The following is a 23,715-nucleotide window of genomic DNA, read 5'->3' on the forward strand; positions in this document are numbered from 1 at the left end:
ATTTTTATTAGTGCGAACCATAGGTATATTTGCCAGGGATCCTTACACAGCAGTATTGTGGCTGTACAGCGATCCCTGAACAAGGCGTTGCCCCTTCCACTGAATTTCCAGGTGGTCGTTACGTACCACATACTGACCACCTGGAAACCAACCTGGGAAACACGTAGTCTACCTTTTGTGCAATAAAAATATTTTTTCCAGTAGCCTTTGTATGGCTGGCTCATTGTTCTAGCGAGGTAGGTAAGGGACTTACAAGTCATGTTAATCTCCAACCAATAGACCAATGGTGGTGAACCTATGTCGCACATGCCAGAGGTGGCACTCAGAGCCCTCTCTGTGGGCATACACACTGTTACCCTTTGCACTGTTGCGCTTTGAGTCCTATGGGAGAAAAGCGCTTTACAAATGTTATTGTATTGTATTGTACCCTAGCCAGTGGCATGGGGATCCAGCAGTAAAGAGAGTTCACATGTGGCTACCTAGACTGGGGGTCCACCTTGCTATCTATACTGGGTGACTACTTCTGGCTACATATACTGGGGTGGGGGCATATCTGGCTACCTATACTAGGGGCACATCTGGCTACCTATACTGGGGGGCGTTCTTCTCTTGCTACCTAAACTGGGGGGCTAATCTGGCTACCTATACTAGAGGGTCTACTTCTAGCTACCTATACTGGTAGCTACCTAGGACTACCTGATACTGGGGGCTACCTCTAGCTAAATATACATCGGTATTCAGGTTAAATTGCCGTTTTGGCATTTTGCGATAAATACGTGGTTTTTGGGTTGCAGTTTGGGCACTCAGTCTTTGAACAGTCCGCCATCACTGCAATAGACTAGTAATGTTGAATGTACCGGTAAGGTAATTTAACCTGCTTTCTGGTGAAACGCCTCCATGTTGGGCTAAGCTGTGAACGAGCGCCAGGAGTGCAAAACGGCCTTCATGCCAGTGGGTTGAACTCGGCGACCACCAGCACCAGCGGTGGCCCCGCATTGCCTGTGCCTCTTACCCCTCAATAAACACCTTTTCTTAGCAGTGCCAGCCTATTCCCACCTCCATATTCTCTCGACCTTCTAGTTACGCCCCCGGATCGTACAGTATACATCTTCACTGAAAATAAAATCTAAAGCATGGGACCTTGGTGCAGTCTGTGTTAGCGTACCTCCAGGAGTACAGCCTCTGCAGCAGCCTGGTTCCTGTAGAGGTGGCAGTTATCCTGGTGGGTGCAGCGCCCGCCCCCCTTCCCCATTAGTATGTGCTACCGTCTTCATCTTGGGGAGAATTTAGTACATCTCTTGATGAAAGAAGACATTGGAGAGACAGAAGTTTCATCATGCTTTCTCAGACACTTGCAGGATCAGTGATCAGGCAGGTAGTAAAACACACTTACTGGAGCGTGTACACAGAGCTCATTGAGATTTGTAATCTGGCCTGCCTTCTACCCTGAGAATTACAGCACGGTTTGCTAAAAGCCAGCAGTAAACATTTACTCGATAAATCATAACAGAGCTGCGGCCGTCCGTTCCCGCGCAGCTTGCGGCTCCGCGCTTGAACCTGGAGTCAGTCTTCCTACTGAGAAAATGTTGCGTTAACTGTTTCCGAAGCTTGCGAAAATTCTCTCGGGAAGGAAATGATCCACTGATGTCAGCAGAGGTCCCATTTCATGTGGGGACTAAAGAAAGTGTGCTGTAAGTAAACACCTGTTTAGAGATCATTATTATTTTTAACAATAATCAAAAAAAAGCTACACTAAGTAAAAAATTCTCAAAAATTAGGTCAATCATTATAAGCATGCCTTTCATAGAGGCTCCTCAGGGGCGGGGTGATGTGATGTCATCACACGGCGCACAGCCTACGGTGGGTGTGACCTAGACCAGGCTTGAGGCATTTATCAGCCATGCAAAACTAGAAGCTTCCTGGCCTAAAAGAACGCTGCTATCAAGCAGTTCCAGGATTACTTAGATAGTCAAAACTAACAAATGAAGCCTCCTATAAAAGTCATGAGGTTTCAAGGCAGTAAATGTTGGGGTTAAAGTCAGAAGCTAACCATGCCTGCAAAGAACGGCCATCATGCTTCATTTTAATAGACTGCCTTAAGGTGCATTGACATGCTGGATGGAACTCAGCCAAGGATAGAGTATATGGGGTAGTATAGCGGGGTATGGCCAAGCCCTATGCAGGTTGACTCAGCCATTCAGCCTGCTTGAGGCAGAAATGGTTAAAACTGTTTTAAAAAGGTGGGGAGGGGGATATTGAAAGACAGAATGTAGCCCCCCTCCAAAGCTTTCTTTAAGCACCTCTCATTCATGCAGGCTGGTAAACTCTGGGTGACTGAAAACTCTGGTGCTCTGGGTGACAAAGCCCTCCCCCCGCCCTACAAAGTTCTCTTCTGTATCATGGACAAGGGGTGTCCAAGAGGAAGGAGGAGTAACTACCACTATGCATAAAGGGATAGATCCTGGGGGCATATGATGGAATTTTGGTGCCCTTTTCATAAGGGGAACCCCAGATGCACATCCCCTTCTAAGTAAGTAGGTATAGATTATTAAGGAATAAAAAAACATTCTGCATTCATCTGCTTGTTGTCATCTATTACTTCTTTCTACTTTCTCCTGTCCTCCTTTAAATCTTGATTTAAGTGTTCTCCCAGCCACCAGTCCCCGCCATTGCTTTTGCTGCTTACAACCTCATCCATCCCCACCCCAGCCACTATGGCAACCACCTCACTGGACCCCAGGGCTGCGGAGTCGGTACAAAAATCTTCGGACTCCAACTCCTTGGTTTATGAAACTACGACTCCGAATAACTCCGGGTACCCAAAATGGCTCCGACTCCTCGACTCCGACTTCTTAGTCTAATATTTAACAGGGCTGTAGATTTTGTACAAAAATCATCCGACTCCCGACTCCGACTCCTCAGTTTATGAAACCACGACTCCGACTCCAACTCCGGGTGCCCAAAATTGCCCCGACTCTGACTCCAACTCCACAGCCCTGCTGGACCCAATCCTCTTTCTGCTGCTGCCCCTCAGGAGTACACACCTCAATGCTCCTCCTTGTTGGCTCTCCAGCACTGTACCATCCAGGGAGCATCAGGAGAGCATCTTCCAGCCTTCCACCGGAGCTCCTGATTGGGGCAGCATATTAACCATCCAGGGAGCCCCAGAAGAGCATCCTCCAGGCCAGCCTCCTGCCTGGGCTCCTGATGTTTCTCAACATCTTATTGGTATGTACCCCTTTTAAAACCCTGTACTCACCAAGTACCCCCTGGCATAGTAAACATTATCACAAGTACCCCTTGACAAATATATGTTAAATCATAATCCATGTTAATTGGTTCTAAACAATTTCTAAGCATTTACTATTGCTTTTAATTAGCTAAAACACTAATTTGGTATTGATTAAATAAGATTTATAATTTTTTAAAACTCCAAATTTGTTATTCATGGTTAAGTATGTCAAGCCCGAGTACCCCCTGGAACCATCAGAAGTACCGCCTGGGGTACGCATACCACACGTTGAGAACCTAGGGTGGTGTCCAACTGGTGGCCCGCGGGCCGCATGCGGCCCACCAGGCCTTCTGCTGTGGCCCGCCAGCTGCTGACTCTTCCCCGAGGTCCCGAAAGGCAGAGCAGAGCAATCTTGGCCCACAGATGGCGCCATAGGGGTGGCCACGACACTCAGGGCTCCAGCCCTTCTCCACTTTTCTTTTGGCTGTCACTCTTCTGCTCTCCTCCAATAGAGAGCGGTGCACTTCCTGTTTGACAGAAACCACCCAGGGGACATCGGGCTGCGGACACTGGGGCGGCATCTCCAACATGCGGATGCAGCAAATCACATGGTCGGGGCTGTGAGCCAGTGTGTTTCACTGACTCAAGGGATATGTCGGGCTGCAGACGCCAGGGCTGCCACCCACGTGGTCACCAGATGCTCACTTCCACCTCTGCTGTTGCCGGATCCTGCTCTGCAGCGCCGCCATGCTATTGATGGGGAGGCTTCACCGCTGGCACTGAATGATCCCCACATCAAGCAGCAGGTCAGTGCTGATCCTCTGACCTCACCATGCCGCAGGTTAAGGTCTATTTGCTTTTGTGGTGCCCTGAGGACTCGGAGCTCACCACGTGGCAATTCGTGAGAATCTGCTGCCAATCTGATTGCATTTTGTGGGGATTCTGCTGCTAGATTTTTTTCTTCCTTGGGGAAGGGGAGGGGGGGCGTTGTCGGCCCTCCACCATGTGGTTAGGAAAAAAAATGGCCCTCCATGCCCGCAAAATTAGAAAGCACTATTACCCAATGGAAATTCTTTTCCTATTTAAAGAGAGTCTGAAGCAAGAATAAATCTCGCTTCAGACCTCATAGATAGCAGGGGCATGTGTGCCCCTGCTAAACCGCCGCTATCGCGCCGCTAAATGGGGGTTCATTCACCCCCAAATCCCCCTCCGTGCAGCGGGGGAGCGCTTCCTGGTTGGGGCAGGGCTAACTGCCGCAGCCCTGCCCCACGCGCGTCTGTCAGCGCGTATCTCTGCCTCTCCCCCGCCCCTCTCAGTCTTCCTTCACTGAGAGGGGCGGGGGAGAGGCGGCGATGCGCCGCTGATAGACGCGACTGGAGGCAGGGCTGCAGCCGTTAGCCCTGCCTCCAGGAGCGACTAAGTCTGCGACCAAGTGTCGCAGTGGGGGGGTTTGGGGGTGAAGGGACCCCCGTTTAGCGGCGCGATAGCGGCGGTTTAGCAGGGGCACACATGCCCCTGCTAACTATGAGCTCTGAAACGAGATTTATTCTCGCTTCAGAGTCTCTTTAACCTCTTGACGACCAGCTAACGCTGATTGGCGTAAACTGGTCGTCTGCGGGTTACCATGGAAACGGCCGCTCGAACGAGCGGCCTTTCCATGTCAGTTCACGGAGGGTGTGTCCGTGAACAGCCGGAGAGCCGTCGATGGCGGCTCGCCGGCAAAATGTAAACAGGCGGGGAAGAAATCCCCGCTGTTTACATCATACGGCGCTGCTGGGCAGCGGCGCCGTAAGGCAGATCGGCGATCCCCGGCCTCTGATTGGCCGGGGATCGCCGGCATATGATAGGCTGAAGCCTATCCTTCAGGCAGGGGTCACACTTATCAGCTTTCGTACGTGTTTTCTGCACAGAAAAACTGACTTCAACTGAGAACTCATGTTAATCAATAAGCAAGGTCACACTTTAATGCAGATTTCGCATGCAGAAAAAAAACTGACATCTTGCGCAATGTGTCGGTTTTCTCTATAAATTACATTAGCTGCTGTAAGGCAGGGGTCACACTTGTCTTTCAGTTTTCTGCAAAGTGTAGAAAACTGAAAGACAAGTCTGACCCCTGCCTCAATGCGCAGGACAGAAATCCGTCCTGCGCAGCTCACAGGGGGAGGGAGAGGGAGGGAGCGGGCGAGAGGGCGAAGAACGCTGCGGAGGGGGGCTTTGAAGAGCCCCCCCGCTAAGCAAATGCAGCCGGCGGCGATCAGACCCCCCCAGCAGGACATCCCCCTAGTGGGGAAAAAAGGGGGGTAGTCTGATCGCCCTGCTGCACTCCTGATCGGTGCTGCGGGCTGTAGAGCCCACGCAGCACCGATCAGTGAAAAATCCCCTGGTCGGCAAGTGGTTAAAAAACGGACATCATTGGTCTTCTTAGTAAATGAGGCTCCCAGATTCCTAAAGAAGCGGCTACAGATGGATGACAGAGATTTTTCACCTGCTCTGAGGAGGGGAAAAGTTCTCACCCATGTTTGATGGTAGGCATGTCTTGCAGGTGTCAACCCAGACATCTGCCTGGGTTGCCTGTGCCTAAAAACGGCTCTACCTGTATAGTACAGTTATATAGTTACATTTACAGCATTAAGGGGCCCATACATTGGGCGATTTCAGCCATCGACGGCCGATTCGATCGCTCTGATCAAATAGGCTAGAAGTCCATGCAGCAGGAAGCATGATCGATCCGCCGATCGATTTACGACTGTTTTCAATCGATTTGCACGACCGGCACGGATGGAAAATCTAGGTCGATCAGCTGCTGGCCGCAGATCGATGGCCCATAGAGAATTGCATTGGATCCAATGGTGCAGTAATGCATTTCAATCGATTTTCAATAGATTTCATACTGAAATCTATTGGAAATCTGTTCCTAGTGTGTGGCACACATCAGATAGATTCCTGTCAGACCTGACAGGCATCTGACAGGAATCTATCTGATGGTCGAATCTGCTGCAAATCCATCAGTGTATGGCCACCTTTAGAGCCAAAAGGATCAGTGGGGCAGCCAGAAAATATGCCATTGTTTCAAAGGAAATAACTATGTCCCCTTCTATGTTTCACTACAGGGTTCCTTTAAGGAGCCATTTAATGTATACAGCTCTTTTTGGGCTTCTTAACCACTTCAGCCTTTAGTGTTTCACCTTATGCATCTGAGCAATTTTCATATCCTATTCATTCACCAATTACTTTATCACTAATTATCACAATGAAATAATCTATATCTTGCTTTTTCCGCCACCAATCAGGTTTTCTTTGGGTGGTACATTTTGCTAAGAAGTATTTTATTCTAAATGCATTTTAACGGGAATATTAAGAGAAAAATTTAAAAAATTAATGATTTGTCAGCCGTCGTCAGCCGTTATAGCTTTAAAATACTTGCTACCATAATTAAAACTCATGTATTTTATTTGCCCATTTGTCCTGGTTATTACACCATTTAAATTATATCCCCATCACATTGTATGGCGCCAATATTTTATTTGGAAATAAAGGTGCATTTTTTCAGTTTTGTGTCCATCACTATTTACAAGCTTATAATTTAAAAAATATTAGTAATTTATCCTCTTGACATGCATACTAAAAAAGTTCAGACCCTTAGGTAACTATTTATGTTTTTTTTTCTAAATAAAAATTGTATTTAAATATTTTTGGGTGTGTTGGAGGTAAACAGTTAATTGTAAATGTAAAAATGTCTATTCATTTTAATAAAAATGTATGTAGATGTACTATTTGGCCACAGTCAATTTTTTTTTCTTGGCTTCCTGTAAGCGTACTTACAGGAAGTGAAGAGGGGATGTGTAACAGAACAATCGCAGCTTCTCGATAGAAGCCAGCGATCATTCTAAGGGACTTAGATCAATGAATGGGAACTGCTTTCCCATTCATTGATCTCCGGACTATCGGGCGGCCCTCGCACCCCGGCTGTTTCGGCCCTGCGCATTCAGGCTGCTCCGTTTTCTCATGGATGTAGCTCCTACGTCCAGCATGCATATATGGACGTAGGAGCTACGTCCTGAAGGCTAAAGTGGTTTAAAGGATACCCGAAGTGACATGTGACATGATGAGATAGACATGTGTATGTACAGTGCCAAGCACACTAATAAGTATGCTGTGTTCCGTTTTTTCTTTCTCTGCCTGAAAGAGTTAAATATCAGGTCTGTAAGTGGCTGTCTCAGTCCTGACTCAGACAGGAAGTGACTACAGGAAGTGACTACAGTGAGACCCTCACTGATGAGAAATTCCCCTTTTTACCTCTTTCTTTCTCTCAGAAGCCATTTTCTGCTAGTAAAGTGTTTTATAGTTGGAATTTCTTATCAGTGAGGGTCACACTGTAGTCACTTCCTGTCTGAGTCAGGACTGAGTCAGCCACTTACATACCTGATATTTAACTCTTTTAGGCAGAGAAAGAAAAAAAGGAACACAGCCTAGTTATTTGTATGCTAGGGACTGTACATACACATGTCTATCTCATCATGCCACTTCGGGTATCCTTTAACCCTCATCATTGCAAGGGATAGAGAACCATGGCCCTAGAGAGTAGGCCTGTGGGGAACCGTGAGCTCCAGCAGCCAGGCAAGTTATACAAAGTCTTTAAAATGCTATTTTTTATCTTTTTTTTTTTTTTTTGCTAACAGTAAGTGCTTTTCTGTACGTTTTTAAAGTCTTATTAAACAACATATAGGGTTTTCTGCTTATAAACAAGACCTTTTTGCTGCATTTTTCACCCCTTTTCTCCGAGTTATTATTCCCCCGGTAATAAATAGAATCTCTGCCCTTTAAAACGCAATCCCAGTAAAATGAACGTCGCATGGCTCCTGAAAGAGAAGTCAGGGCCATTAACATTTCACCAAACAACAAATAAAAGCTAGTGACCGCAGAATGGCGGCAACTTCTCAAGAACGAAATGTTCAATTAAAAGAAATTCATTTGGAAGTGTTACTGAGAGCTAACGGCGGCAGAGTGAGAACAATAGATCATCAGCGGAATAATCACCCCTCCCAAAAAAAAGCTCCTCGCTCGGCCGGACTCTCACGCGGAGGTGATGCGATTTGGGCAGTTTCATTCTAATAGCAGAGCAGGAAGAGATAAGCTTATATGTTGATTATTATTATTATGGTGCCTGGATTGTGTAGGCTTATCTGTGGGTTCCGCAGATGAATGCGCCAATCACGGGTTCTGCTAATTGCAAATGGCTTCAACTCCCCCAAAGTGGAGGAATCTCAGCTCCTGATTTTGTTCTTATTTTAAATATTATACTACCACAATCTTCTGCTGGTCATCAGGCAGAAATGTGTTTGTACCGCTCGATGCACTACAATGCCAAGCTGCCATCCATCCCCCGCCACTACTGCCCACCCAAGAGGCCTTTCCCTACTGAGATTTATACAAGAGATCCTGACTAGAGATGTCGCGAACGGTTCCCGAACCGTTCGCCGGCGAACATCTCAGCATCTCTAGGCCCTGTACTACTTCCGGGTCGCTATGACCCGGAGTAGTACGCCTGAGTTGGCCCGGCGGTGCATGTCCTAGATCGCGCTCCTGTTGTCGTGCCCTTTCTGCGCATGAGTGACGTCACGCTCATGCGCAGAGAGTGCCCGGCAACAGGAGCGCGATATAGGACGCGCACCGCCGGGCCAGTGCAGGCGTACTACTCCGGGTCATAGTGACCCGGAAGTAGTACAGGCCCAGGCGAACGGTTCAGGCCATCTCTAATTCTGACTAGGAGAGAAATAATTATTTTTCTCTTGCTCACCTTAAAAACTTTGATGGTGGCTCTGGCCACATCCATGTGTGAAAGGAGTACAAGTCTGCTATCTACATCATGACAAATTACGTGGCTCGTAGTGGCTGGAAAAGCTCCAGGTTACAGGACCTTGATTGTCCTGTAACCGCTTGTGGACGGTGGTGATTGAAATCTACGCCCTGTTTAGATGCTCTACTACCTGCCAGGGCGTAGATTTCACATCTCGCTGCTTTTGTCACTCCCGCCGATCTCCTCGCTGTCTCTCTATCGCAGCTCACTCACCCTGCCGGCTCTATGACAGCAGAGCCCTGTGATTCGGCCAGGAGCCGATTTCATAGGCTCCTGACCCTGTCACCAATGTAATCAACTCCCATTGGCTTACATTGATCACACGAAATGAAAGTTGCTCCTGACCGGCTCACAGAGTTCTGCTACCATAGAGATGGCAGAGTGGGTGGCCTGAGGCTCTGGGCGTGTGGCATGGACGTTGGTAGCAGTGGGTATGTGCGGCGATTCATCGTTATGCGGCGGTTTCTGGTCTTAAAGTGTAACTGTTGTGCATAAAATAAAAAATGAATTCTTTATTTTTATCAGGTAAACAAGTAATACGGATGCTAACCAGTCAAACCAAAAGTTAAAATCTCTTTTACTTTTCTTGTTTATAAGCGCCCGTTTCCACTATAGCGTTGTGGAATCGCCAGGAAATCACCGCGGACGAAATTGCATGCGTTTTTCCCACGATTTTGCATGCGTTTTTCCCACGATTTCGCATAAGGTAGTAGGTATGCGATTTTAACCATGTCACTGCCTGTGTAAATTAACATTACTTCCTATGCGAAATCGCGGGAGAAAACTCATGCCAAAACCGCATGCGATTTCCCTATTAAATACATTGTATCTGATTCGCATAGCGGTGTGCAGGGAGCGAATTCTGACTGCTCTGTCGTGCAGATTTTCCCCGCACACAAAAACGCTCCACACAACGCACAAGTGGAAACAGGCTCATCCACTTTTATTGGCTGTGCGATTCGCTATAGTGGAAACGAGCCCTAAGGGCTCTTTCACATCAGAGCTTGCGTTGGAGAACGCTCAAAGCATACGTTTTGTTGATATGCGTTGCACTGCAGTGAGTGTGTGTTTTTAATCCGTTTTCAATGCGTTACAGCACATAGAAAAACGCAGGTAATTTTTTTTTCTTTTAGTTTTCAACTTTCTACATTGTTCCTCTGTTGCATTCTGGGACTGATTGCCTGCGTTAACGGATTAAAAACGCGCATAGTGTGCGTTTTACATTGACTAACATTGTAACGCATAAAGCTAGCGTCGGCCGAAAAACTGCGCCTGGGTGCAGTGTAACGCAACGCACAAAAAGGCTGCGTTATATGTGAAAGCTAAAATGAAAGTCTATGGACTTTCATTTCACCTTGGGTAACGCAAACTTTACCCTTTGCGGTGAAACGCAGAAAATCTGCCCTAATGTGAAAGAGCCCTAACTGATCATTCCCCAGTTTACCTGACTCTTATTTGGTATGTTGCCGCACAAAGGAAGTTGCAGGGCATGCTGGGTTGTCTTTTTTTGCTTCTTTATTTCCCCTCAGAGTTAACTAATGTAGAGAAGCAAAAAAGGACAACCCAGCATGCCCTGCAACTTCCTTTTTGTGGCAACGTACCAAATAAGAGTCAGGGAAACTGGGGAATAATCATTTATAAAAAAGAAAAGGAAAAGAGATTTTAACTTTTGGATTGCCTGATTAGCATCCTTATTACTTGTTTACCAGATAAAAATAAAGAATTGATTTTTGATTTTATGCCCTACAGTTACACTTAAGAAGGCACATTTCTTGCACATGCACATTCCACATCTCCAATGGATCCAATTTGGAATTACCGCTCTGAACTGCGGATTTTCGTCCCGAGCCTGACTCGAGGTTACAGCTAAGGAGGTTAATGTGTAAAACACTTTTTTTTTCTTTGGACAACTTTGATGAATGATTGCTGCTATTTGCAATAGCAGCCAGGGCTGGATTTATCATAAGGCAGTGTAGGCACGTGTCTACAGGCGTCTGACTCCCCTCCCCAAGCGCCTCCCTCCCTCCTTCCCTATACGGAGTCCTGAGAGTGTAAATGAGAGGTTACACACCCAGCTCTCTGCATTCCACTGACCAGATCTCCCTTCATTTAGGGGCACCTCTAGCTACTTAGTACTGAGGGTACCTCTGGTTACCTAATACTAAGGGGCACCCACAGCTACCTATGATGGGCAAGGGAAGTAAGGGAGAAGTGACAGCTGTGCCAGCCAGCACACATGCAGTGCAGATCGGCGGGGGTTTGTAGGTCCATGGAGGGCGGAGTCTAAGGTGTCAGGACATCTGTGCCTATAGGCTCCTGTGAGGTAAATCCGGGCCCGATAGCAGCTATCATTCACAGTTAAACCAGATTGTGCATAAGCATGGCATGGCAGCGGTCGGAGGTCCTTTTAAATCGTGGATGTAGATTCTACGTCGAGAAACACAGCAGGGGACTCTTTGTAATGTAAAATCTACATCTAAAAACCTTAAAGGGGCACTATGGCGAAAATGTGTAAAATGTAAAATATGTGCAAACATATACAAATAAGAAGTACGTTTTTTCAAGGAGTAAAATGAGCTGTCACTTACAGTAGGTAGTAGAAATCTGACAGAAGCAACAGGTTTTGGACTAGTCCATCTCTTCATAGGGGATTCTCAGGGATTTATTTGTTTTCAAAAGCACTTAGTGAATGGCAGTTGCTCTGTCCAACTGCCAACAAACTGTGCAGTGAGCAGGGAAGCTGGCCAGCATCATTGTTGAAATCCTTTTTAGGGAATATCTTTATAAAGAATAAAAGCCTTGCTGAGAATCCCCTATGAAGAGATGGATTAGTCCAAAACCTGTCACTTCTGTCTGATTTCTACTGCCTACTGTAAGTGACAGCAACATAGGAGAAAAGTAATGTATGGCTCATTTTACTCTGGAAAAAAGTACTTCTTATTTATCTATGTTTGCACGTATTTTTAATTTTAAAATTTTTCGCCATAGTGCCCCTTTAACTAGTTAAAGAGGAGCTGTTAGGTATAAGGTCTCAGAGAAAATAAACACATATATCAGTAGCTAAAGATTGGCTGTACTTACATTACATATGCATTTCACTGCCCACGTTTGGATTTCACAGAATTTGTATATAGTATATGCAGAGAATGATGCTCCTGACAGCTCATGGCAGGCTCCATGTTTTTCTGTCAAATGTGTCGTCATGTCCTGCCTGCTTCCTGATCACAGATAAGCTCCTACTTGAACAACACAGTGTGCAGTGAATATTAATAAGCCATGTGGCTAGGAACAATAGCTGACTCCTGCAGTGTACTCTGCCCGGATATTTATCAGTGCTACGCGCTGGAAGGATTAGAAGCTCCTGTACCGTCTCATTAGCAGCCGAGGGGAGGGCCCCAGAATGCTTTGCAGTGTAGTATGCGGCTTGCGTCCTTATGGTTCTATAACAGCCTTTCTGATAAGCACACATCAAAGGTAACTGAGATTTTTATCTTCACTAAGGGCTCGTTTCCACTATCGCGAATCTGCATGCGTCCAACGCATGCAGATCCGCACATGTAATACAAGTGGATGGGCCTGTTTCCACTGTAGCGTTGTTGAGGTGCGTTTTTTTCAGCGTGAAAAAAACGCACAAAAGAGCCAACGATTTCGCCTGCGTCGGGAATCCGTGCGAATCGCCGCTAATGTATTTAATAGTAAAAACGCATGCGTTTGTTACATGCGTTTTTACCCGCGATTTCGCGTGCGATTTCGCACCTTTTTCAATTTTATTTAGCCCTGGCAGTGTCATGGTTAATTTCGCATGGCACCCTGCCATGCGAAATCGCAGGCGAAATCGCGGGTAAAAACGCATGTGGAAACGCATCCGCATGCGTTTTTACAAGCGTCGGAATGCGGCCGAAATCGCGTCGCAACAGTGGAAACAAGCCCTAATTGCTTTATGGCTTCCTTCTAAACTGTTTAACACAGGAGAATAGAGGTTTAAATTAGCTTCTGCAGCCTGACAGTTACTCTTTAAGCAGTGTAAACGTTGGTGGTGAAGATTACCAGGTTGTCGAGTTCGGGGTCTTCACTGAAGAACGGTTTGTGCTCTTGTTCCTGCTGGTGGACAAAGTTCTCGATATCCACATCAAAGCTGGCGGAGGTGATGCACTCTGAGCCCTGGGTGGCCTGCTCACACTTCTCAAATAGCAGCGTCAGGAGGGGGAACAAGGGATGTCTGCAAGAAAACACAGCATTTCCCATTTACTAGCATATCAGAGGTGCAGCCAAACAACAGAAATCAGACGGGTTTCATGTGTGTAGTATTACTGGCCTAGTAAGGAACCTCAACATGTACCTGATGCTGGAATATGCAACAGCTTTCATTATGTATGCTGACTGGCCACAAGATGGAGCCGTGCATTTTTTTAAAGCTGAACTTAGAACTTCCTCTCTGCTCTAAAAGATAAGCAACATCATAATAACCTTTAAAGGAAAAACATTTCTTTGTTACAGCTGATACAAATCCCGCAATAAATCTGCAGTGTGTCTACTTCCTGCTTTTATGGAGGCAGACGTAGGGTTAACAGTTTGTGTTTACAAATTAGCTGCTCTGCCGAGGCAGTCAGCTGACATATCTGAGAGATCAAATTACAGTGGTGATTAGTCACAGGGGGATTAGACAGGGTAAACTCTATACATACATACAGGGTGCATTTCTCTAGGTTTCCCTTACATCCTGTGCAAGAGTTCAGGTCCACTTTAAAGGCATCCAACAATCTGAAAAAGGCATTCCACAGGCTTCAAACTTTCGTTTGATTTATTTGAGCCCAGACACATACATGTTACGGGTCACCTGACCGTTCACTTGAGGAAGGGTCAGGTGACCCGTAACATGTATGTGTCTGGGCTCAAATAAATCAGACAAAAGTTTGAAGCCTGTGGAGTGTCTTTTTCAGATTGTTGGATGAATTCTTGAGTAGCAGGAGTGGTGGACCTGCTGGAAAAGTGCCCCGGCTTGCTGCCTAATCTAGGTGAGTCCCTCTGAGTCCCAGGGTGAATACTGAAACCACTTTCAGGCCTGGAACCCACTACAAAACGCTATCGCTAATCGCAATCGCTAGCGTTTTGTATGAGCAGTTTGTAAGCGATTTCATGAGCGTTTTAGGGAGCGATTTTAGAAAGTGTAATCAATTTGCCAGCGGTTGTGTAGCGATTAGCGTTTTAAAGTCTGATTGGTCCTTTCAATTATTTTTAATTTTGTTACAGTTTACATAAACTTTAAAACGCTAGCAAATCGCTCCGTGCATGTTGTGATGAGCGATTACGCCAGCGCTTATATACTTTACATTGAAGCGCAAACCCTAACAAAACGCTGCATGTCCTGCGATTACGATTTTGCTAATCGCAATCGCTTCTGTGGAATTTGCACCATCCATTTACATTGGCAGAGCATTTAGGGAAATCGCTAGCGATTTCTCACGCTCCCTAAACGCTCAAAAAGTCGCTCTAGTGGGTTCCAGCCCTAAAGGCATCCCATTTTCTAACCCCTCCTTTTAGTCTATCACATTGTTAGTGATCATGTTTTGAGATAATGACAGTTGGTGCAGTTTTTATTTTCATGCCTTCCAGCAGTAAAGTTGATGACCTGCATGCTCACAGAGGATCAAGCAACGTGGACGCATTGGGCCCAGTTGACATTAGCGTTCCCTGTCCGGTTTTTCCTGATCTGATCCGGACCGTATACTGTACAAACGGAACGTACGTTCCGCATAGCAATGCAAAGGCTATGCGGACGTTCACACATGTCCGTTCCGTACGGAGCCGGACCGGATCCGGACACTTTTCCAACATGCGCTATTTTTTGGGTCCGGATCTCCGGCCCACGCACCCGGACCGGAGCCGGACCTGAGCCTGACAGCACCATCCGGAACACAGAAACCAATGGGAAACGGAAGGCACAGAACACACTGCCTACAAAAACCTGACATTCTACCCCACTTCCTATGCGTATCCAAGCGGCCATTTCGGATGGGGACACATGGGCCAAGCATGTCTGGAGTGGAGCAGCAGTGACAGACGTGCTGGAGCTGTTTGGCAGAATGTCGGAGGTGGAGGTGAGGCCTACAGCGGAGGAACCTGATTCTACAGGTGCACCAGGTGCACCTTCTGCTGACCCCAACATTTTTTTATTTAAATTTCACTATTTTTTACCCCACGGATCCGGATGGCAGCCTGATGCATGCCTGATACAAACGGACCGGATCCGGATCGGAACCGTACGGTTCTGAATCAGGATCAGGTCCTGATCCGATCAGGATCCGGTCCGTTTACTTGCCAAAACGCAAGTGTGAACAGGGCCTTACATGGTGAGTATCAATCATTTCTTGATCTATCTTCTAAGTATTGATTTATCCAACTACTATATTTCGGTAAAATTTCTCCTCATTGCAGCAGATCTGCATTATTCTGGGAGCAATGGCTGAATCTTCACATGCAGAAACACTTAAAGGGAACTTCAAGCGAGAGGGATTATGAAGGCTGCCATATTTATTTCCTTTTAGACAATGCATATTACCTGGCTGTCTTGCTGAACCTCTGCCTCTAATGCTTTTAGCCATAGCCCTTGAACAAGCATCCAGATCAGTTGTTTCTGACTGGAGTCTGACTGGATTAGCTTGTTTCAGGTGAGTGATTCAGATGCTACTGCAGCCAAAGTGTTCAGCAGGACTTTGAGGCAACTGGTATTGTTTAACAGGAAATAAATGTGGAAGCCTCGCTTTAGGTTCCCTTTAAAAACACACTGTTGCATTAAACGTTCCCTTACGCTTCGCTGTGGAGTCGCCGAGCGGAAGGAACGAGGCCCGGGTACGGGCGGGAAGGGGTTAAGCAGCACGCAGAGTCTAATTTGCAGGCTCTAATGCTGCATCATATTATAGTGTAATCTGCGCTGATCCCAGTTTAATGCAAGGCTCTGCATCCAGCGAGCAGAATATAAAGAACGCCCTCGCCTGCCGTAATTTAGGCAGCCCTGCAGGAGCTTAGCCCAGGGATATGAAAGACAAATTCCAGACTGTGTTATGAATTATTGCGCCTTATGAACCTTCCAACTCTCAACAGATGCCTCCTGCCATTTAAACAGCCACTAGATCAATTAGAAATGAAAAGGCAGAAATCGACCCAGCGCAAGGGCACTAAATTACCAGGAACTAATAATCCAAGCAGCGGTGCCAGGTGGTGGGAGAAAAGCAGCGCGCCCCCAACCTCTGCTCAACTTTATGGAGAAAATTAAACGGCCAACGCAGGCTGGAGAGAGAGAGGTGTGATCTGCTAACCTTGACCAACTCGGCACAACTGGTTTAATACAGGCGAAGGGATAAACGGGCCATATGGATGAGGCTAGAGCAAACAATGGCTCAGCCATCCATACACATACAGGTTACAGGGCGCCCGGTCACCGCAGCATGCGGCCGTAAACAGCAGTGCATAGAACAAAGAAAATCAACGTTCAGAAGATGTTCACAACAAACGTAACTAAAGAGGCATTTTGGGGCTTATTCACAAATATTACCTCAGGCACTACATCACCTTACTTCTTTTTCACCTCCACTATAAAGGTGGCCATTAATGATACAATCCCAAGGACGAGCGATTGTTTTTATCAGAAATGATCGGATATGCCAAATAATGGCCAAAACCCTGCTAATTCCAATCAGATTAATTGAACGGATCGATCGTCCTTGGGATTGTATCGTTAATGGCCACCTTTAGGAAACATAATTCCCGAGATGAAACAAATTAGGAAAGATAAAGATCCCTGCATATGACAGGGATACAGGTATCTTGGATTTTTATAATATTGGACTGTAGGACCAGAGGCGTAGCTAAAGATAATGGGTCCAAGTCTAAGTTTTACATTGAGCCCCCTCAAGCGCTCTATAGGTAGCAATTGATGATATGGAGCACCAAAACTGCCAAAAACAGCCACAGTGTCGGATAAGATATAAGCAGGGGAGAAGACAGCTGCAGTGTTGGAGAGATGTAAGCAGGGGAGGGAACAGCTGCAGTGTCAGAGAGGTGTAAGCAGGGGAGGGAACAGCTGCAGTGTCAGAGAGGTGTAAGCAGGGAAGGGAACAGCCACAGTGTCAGAGAGGTGTAAGCAGGGGAGGGGACAGCTGCAGTGTCAGAGAGGTGTAAGCAGGGGAGGGAACAGCTGCAGTGTCAGAGAGGTGTAAGCAGGGAAGGAGACAGCTGCAGTGTCAGAGGTGTAAGCAGGGGAGGAGACAGCTGCAGTGTCAGAGGTGTAAGCAGGGGAGGGGATAGCCACAGTGTCAGAGAGGTGTAAGCAGGGGAGGGAACAGCTGCAGTGTCAGAGAGGTGTAAGCAGGGGAGGGAACAGCTGCAGTGTCAGAGAGGTGTAAGCAGGGGAGGAGACAGCTGCAGTGTCAGAGGTGTAAGCAGGGGAGGAGACAGCTGCAGTGTCAGAGGTGTAAGCAGGGGAGGGGATAGCCACAGTGTCAGAGAGGTGTAAGTAGGGGAGGGGAGCAGCCTCAGTGTGGGAGAGGTGTAAGCAGGGGAGGGGACAACCACAGTGTGGGAGAGATGTAAGCAGGGGAGGGGACAACCACAGTGCCGGATAAGATATAAGCAGGGGAGGGGACAGCTGCAGTGTTGGAGAGGTGTAAGCAGGAGAGGGGACAGCCACAGTGTCAGAGAGGTGTAAGCAGTGGAGGGGACAGCCAGAGTGTTAGAGAGGTGTAATCAGGGGAGGGGACAGCCATAGTGTCAGAGAGGTGTAATCAGGGGAGGGGACAGCCACAGTGTCAGAGAGGTGTAAGCAGGGGAGAAGACAGCTGCAGTGTCAGAGAGGTATAATCAGGGGAGGGGACAGCCATAGTGTCAGAGAGGTGTAAGCAGGGGAGGGGACAGCCACAGTGTTAGAGAGGTGTAAGCAGGGGAGGGGACAGCCTCAGTGTCAGAGAGGTATAATCAGGGGAGGGGACAGCCTCAGTGTCAGAGAGGTATAATCAGGGGAGGGGACAGCCATAGTGTCAGAGAGGTGTAAGCAGGGGAGGGGACAGCCACAGTGTCAGAGAGGTGTAAGCAGGGGAGGAGACAGCTGCAGTGTCAGAGAGGTGTAAGCAGGGGAGGGGATAGCCACAGTGTCAGAGAGGTGTAAGCAGGGGAGGGGAATAGCCTCAGTGTGGGAGAGTTGTAAGCAGGGGAGGGGACAACCACAGTGTGGGAGAGGTGTAAGAAGGGGAGGGGACAGCACAGTGTGGGAGAGGTGTAAGAAGGGGAGGGGACAGCTGCAGTGTCAATGAAGTGTAAGCAGGGAAAAGGACAGCCTCAGTGTCAAGAGGTGTAAGCAGGGGAGGGGACAGCTGCAGTGACAGAGAGGTATTAGCAGGGTAAATTACAGCCGCAGAGTCAGAGAAGTGTAAGCAGGGGAGGGTACAGCCTCAGTGTCAGAGAGATGTAAGCACAGGATGGGACAGCCTCAGTGTAAGAGAGCTGCAGGCAGGGGAGGGGGCAGCCATAGTGTCAGAGAGGTATAAACAGGGGAGAGGAACGCCTCAGTGTTGGAGAGGTGTAAGCAGGGGAGGGGCAGTCGCAGTATCAGAGAGGTGTAAGCAGGGGAGGGAAAAGCCTCAGTGTCGGAGAGGTGTAAGCAGGGGAGAGGAAAGCCTCAGTGTCTGAGAGGTGTAAGCAGGGGAAGGGACAGCCTCAGTGTCAGAGAGCTGCAGGCAGGGGAGGGGCAGTCGCAGCGTCAGAGAGGTGTAAGCAGGGGAGGGGAAAACCTCAGTGTCAGAGATGTGTAAGCAGGGGAGGAAACGGCCTCAGTGTCAGAGAGGTGTTAGCAGGTACAGGACAGCTGCAGTGTTAGATAGCTGCAAGCAGGGGGAGTGGAACCGTTTGTTAATGATTACCACTATTCAAAGCACAAGTTGATCATTACCAGCATAACGCCAATAAAGAGGTAATACAGTGGTTGAAAGCTCACCAGGGCCGGTGGGCCACAGTCCACAGGTTCTAGTGACTGCACAGAACCTCTGCATCCCCTCTTGCTACACCATTGTGTAGGGACCGTTTCTGCAGGGCTGCCATATTGATTTTAAAGGGACGCTACAGCTTTAACATTCTGCTCCCGCCGTAATCATTCAGATAATAGCAGCAGAATAAAACTCTTAATATACTTTGTGACAAAAGTGTTCAGAAATGTCACTTTTCAGAATCCATTCAGCCATGTAATAGTTCTTTCTGTGAGATCAAATGCAGGGTAGATGATCTTCAAGAAAAAAGGGCTGGCGATGTTTGAGAACGCAACACGCCGCCGCTGGGCAGCTTGATAAAGGAAAGTGATGCGTTCTGAAACATTGCCCTTTTTTGAAGTTCCAACCCTTTTTTGAAGTTCATCTATGGTGCTTTTGATGTTATTGAAAGAGATATTACATGACTGTATATCTTTTACAGATGTTCCAGCCAGCTATTCTTTAACTATTTTTGGATTAAGAAGGATTTTAGTGATGGTGCTGGTCCACACAGCAAACTTTCTAGGAGAGATTTGGCCATGAGAAGCTAGAGGCCTATGACATCTCATTTCTCAGTAGAATGCTGGCAGCAGACAGAGATCCCCTCTTCACTTGGTCTCCTCTACCTAACAAGGCACTAAACTGCTGACCAGACTTTTACTGTGGTTAAATTCCTATAATCTTGTATATCATATAGATGCAGGACTTGCTGTCCCTGAGTCCTCTATGGCGTTTACGACTCCAATACGAATACTTGTAGCCCTGCAGGCAGAAATGCAAAAAAAACTAATCAGGGATTCTACTCACAGGAGAACCACATGGGCCTTCAAGTCACTGATCTACTCACAGAAGAACCACATGGGCCTTCAAGTCATTGATCTACTCACAGGAGAACTATATGGGCCTTCAAGTCACTGATCTACTCACAAGAGAACCACATGGGTCTCCAAGTCACTGATCTACTCACAAGAGAACCACATGGGCCTACAAGTCACCGATATACTCACAAGAGAACCACATGGACCTCAAACTCACTTATCTACTCACAAAATAATCACATGGTCCTCCAAGTCACTGATATGCTCACAAGAGAACCACACGAGCCTCCAAGTCAATGACCTACTCACAAAAGAACCATACGATCCTCCAAGTCACTGATCTACTCACAAAAGAATTACATCGGCCTCCAAGTCAATGATCTACTCACAGGAGAATCACATGGGCCTCCAAGTCACTGATCTACACACAGCGGAACCACATTATCGTCCAAGTCAATAGTCTACTTATAAGAGAACCACATGGGCCTCCAAGTCACTGATCTACTCACAGGAGAACCACATGAGCCTCCAAGTAAATAATCTACTTATAAGAAAACCTCATGGGCACCCAAGTCACTGATCTACTCACCACAAAAGCCTCCAAGTCAATGACCTGAGGCGAAAGCATTGTGCATCAGTGCTTACATACAACAATCCCAGCCCTTTCACAGCAGTGTTGGAGTGACCGGTGTCAGGAACCGGCCCGCGGCACGCCTGCGTATACGGTTCCCGACTGCGGGTTTGACCAGATTAAGCGGGGAACAGCCTTATTTAAGCTACAAACAAGGCTGGAACCCCTCAAAACACCTCTCACTGCCACCACTAGCGTTGCTAGACACTTCCACTCTGCTGTCGAGTCCTCAGCGCGCACTCCGCGTTTTCGTATTTGGGTCAGCTTTGCGCTTAGGCCAAATACGGGAACGCCACGCACCCACACACACACACAGTTGCAATCTTACACTGTCGTGAAGCAAAGACCCACTAACAGTCGTTCCGAACGATACTGTTAGCTACTCGCACTGGCGTTGTTCGTACGTTGGGTCAGCTGCGCGCTTAGGCCAACGTATGACAAACGCCCCCACACACAATGCAATTACAATTTCCTACGGTAGTGTTGCTCAAGCGTACAATTAGGCATGAACTTATACACGGTTACACTTCAGTCTCTTCTAGGCTATGAGGGTTAGTTTAGTACGGCAGAAGTCAAACTTATTAAATAATAATTTAATATTCTAGAAAAACATAGAACAGTGCAAAACTGAAGATATACAAAGAGATTACAAAAAAAAACAAGTAAAAATAGTTACAAGATAAAATGTACAAAGATAACACACAAAGCGATTTTGCTTACCAAAATAAAGGGATCCCGATAGAAGAATCGTGGACTTTGGTGTGGACGGACACAGTCTGGCTAGACCAGGAGTTCACTAGCTTGGGCCAGGAGACCGGCTGCCACTACCGTCAGAAGAGAACTGCTTTGAGGTAGCTGTCCCCTGGTTTTTATAATGAAATATTCGCCTCGAGGCTGTAAGCCTGTGTGGACGGGGGGGAAGCTGGATTTAATTACATCCTCAGTCATAATTGGATTTCCAGAGATCCAACATCCACTATAGTCCACACACCCAACAAAAGACTTCCTTAGCCCAATTTCCCCAGGTTACAATGTCTTTACATCAAGAGATTGTTAAATGAGGCTTTTCAACTCCACCAATAATTCAATTTCCACAGGTAGAAAATGGTATCAAAAGGACTTCACCTCTTCAATAATTTCCAGTAGGCTGTCAAATACATTTCAAACATTCAGGTGTCAGCTTCCCCCTGCCCCCAAGACTCTAGCAGGCTTGCCTTGTCCCAATGGCTGACACCAGACTCAAAAGCCATGCCGACCAGCCTATTCTTCCTCAATTGGCAGGTAATTAGCAGTAGACACAGTTTCCCCTGCTGGACAATGGGGCAGAGGTAATGGACATCTACATACAGAATTACATTAGACAGAGTTCAGTTTACTCTGGCCAGGTGACCAATTACTCCCAAGCCCAATACACATCTGAGGCATTATTCAGACAACATGGTCTGACCACCTGTATAGGCTTCACAGCAACTGTCTAATTAAGGGTTTCCTCATTAGAAGCAGACAATGATAGGTAATTTACACTTTATACGGAATTCCAGGAAGACTGGCTAACAGACAATCCCATATGTTACAGTCAAAAAATGAAGGAAATATGTTCCTGTTATCCTTAATATCATCAGCACCTCAATATATCTCCACACCTCCGCCGTTAACTTGGTGCAAGGCAGATGATCTTCCCAGATCATCCTGCCTGCACCTACACTGTTGGTTCTGCTTGACGGGACAGCCCATCAGCATTCCCATGATTGCTCCCCTTCCTATGTTGAATGGTGAAGCTATATTGTTGGAGAACTAAGCTCCATCTCAGCAGTTTTCCATTGTCCCCAGAAACCCGATGTAACCAACTAAGAGGGTTGTGGTCGGTTACGACGGTGAATACACGACCGTAGAGATAGTGCTGCAGCTTTTGTAGGGCCCATACAATTGCCAAGCACTCCTTCTCTATGGTGGCGTAAGCTACCTCCCGGGGTAGCAGCTTCCGACTTAAGTACAGAATCGGATGTTCTTCCCCAGTTTGGTTTACCTGGCTTAATACAGCACCTAGGCCAAAGGCTGAGGCGTCCGTCTGGACTACAAACCGTCGGCTGAAGTCTGGCGCTTGCAACACGGGAGGGCTGGCTAGGGCCCTCTTCAGAGCTGTGAATGACTGTTCACATTCTGGTGTCCAGAGAATCTGCTTGGGCAGCTTCTTTTTTGTGAGGTCTGTCAAGGGCTTGGCGAGGGCACTGTAGCTGGGGACAAACTTTCTATAGTACCCCGCAGTCCCTAAGAAGGACTGAATCTGCTTCTTCGTGTGGGGGGTGGGCCAGGACACAATGGCATCTACCTTCCCAGTATCTGGACGAAGCTCTCCCCCCCCCACCACATGTCCCAGGTACTGTACCTGTTTCATGCCTATCTGACACTTGCTAGGCTTGACTGTTAGTCCTGCTGCAGTGATGCGCCCCAAAACCTGTGACAGCTGCGCTAAGTGGTCGTTCCAGTTGGCGCTAAACACGGCGATGTCATCTAGGTAGGCGACAGCGCAGTGTTCCAAACCCTCCAGGAGACCATTTACAACCCTTTGGAAGGTGGCTGGGGCGTTTTTCATCCCAAAAGGCATCACATTAAACTCAAACAGACCTGAGGGGGTGATAAAGGCAGACCTCTCCCGTGCCTCAGCTGTTAGAGGGACCTGCCAGTATCCCCGACTCAAATCCACGATTGTTAGATATTGCGCACCAGCTAGCTTATCTAACAATTCGTCGACCCTCGGCATTGGGTAAGCATCTGATGCAGTTATCAAATTTAGTTTTCGATAATCTACACAGAACCGAGTGGTCTGGTCCCGTTTGGGTACTAGCACTACAGGTGATGCCCATGCGCTGTGCGACCGTTGGATCACCCCTAGTGACAGCATTTCCTCAATCTCCTTGCTGATGTGGGCCTGAACCTCAGGGGAGACTCTATAGGCTGACTGTCTAACCGGCTTGTTATTTCCGGTGTCAACATGGTGTACAGCCAGGCTGGTCAGACCAGGGCGGGCTGTAAAGGTACCACGGTAAAGGATCAGCACATCAGATAGCCCAGCCTGCTGCTCTGCTGTCAACTCCGGATTGATCTGCACCTCGGTAACAGAGTCGGTTTCCTGGGTGGATGCCAGGATGTCAACCAGGGCCTCT

At 47.4% G+C, this 23,715-nt stretch overlaps 1 protein-coding gene across 11 annotated transcripts in view; it reads right to left on the reverse strand.

Annotated features, from left to right (window-relative positions):
• The window catches only part of PKNOX2 (PBX/knotted 1 homeobox 2), a 603,376-nt gene that overhangs the window by 71,530 nt on the left and 508,131 nt on the right, over positions 1 to 23,715 (reverse strand). For all 11 annotated transcript variants that reach the window (XM_068238894.1, XM_068238887.1, XM_068238895.1 and 8 more), the window contains one exon: positions 13,137 to 13,308. In XM_068238894.1, the coding sequence (XP_068094995.1) occupies positions 13,137 to 13,308 (172 nt within the window). The remainder of the gene's footprint in view (positions 1 to 13,136; positions 13,309 to 23,715) is intronic.

This window comes from Hyperolius riggenbachi, chromosome 6 (genome assembly GCF_040937935.1).
Source record: "Hyperolius riggenbachi isolate aHypRig1 chromosome 6, aHypRig1.pri, whole genome shotgun sequence".
NCBI classification, from domain to species: domain Eukaryota; kingdom Metazoa; phylum Chordata; class Amphibia; order Anura; family Hyperoliidae; genus Hyperolius; species Hyperolius riggenbachi.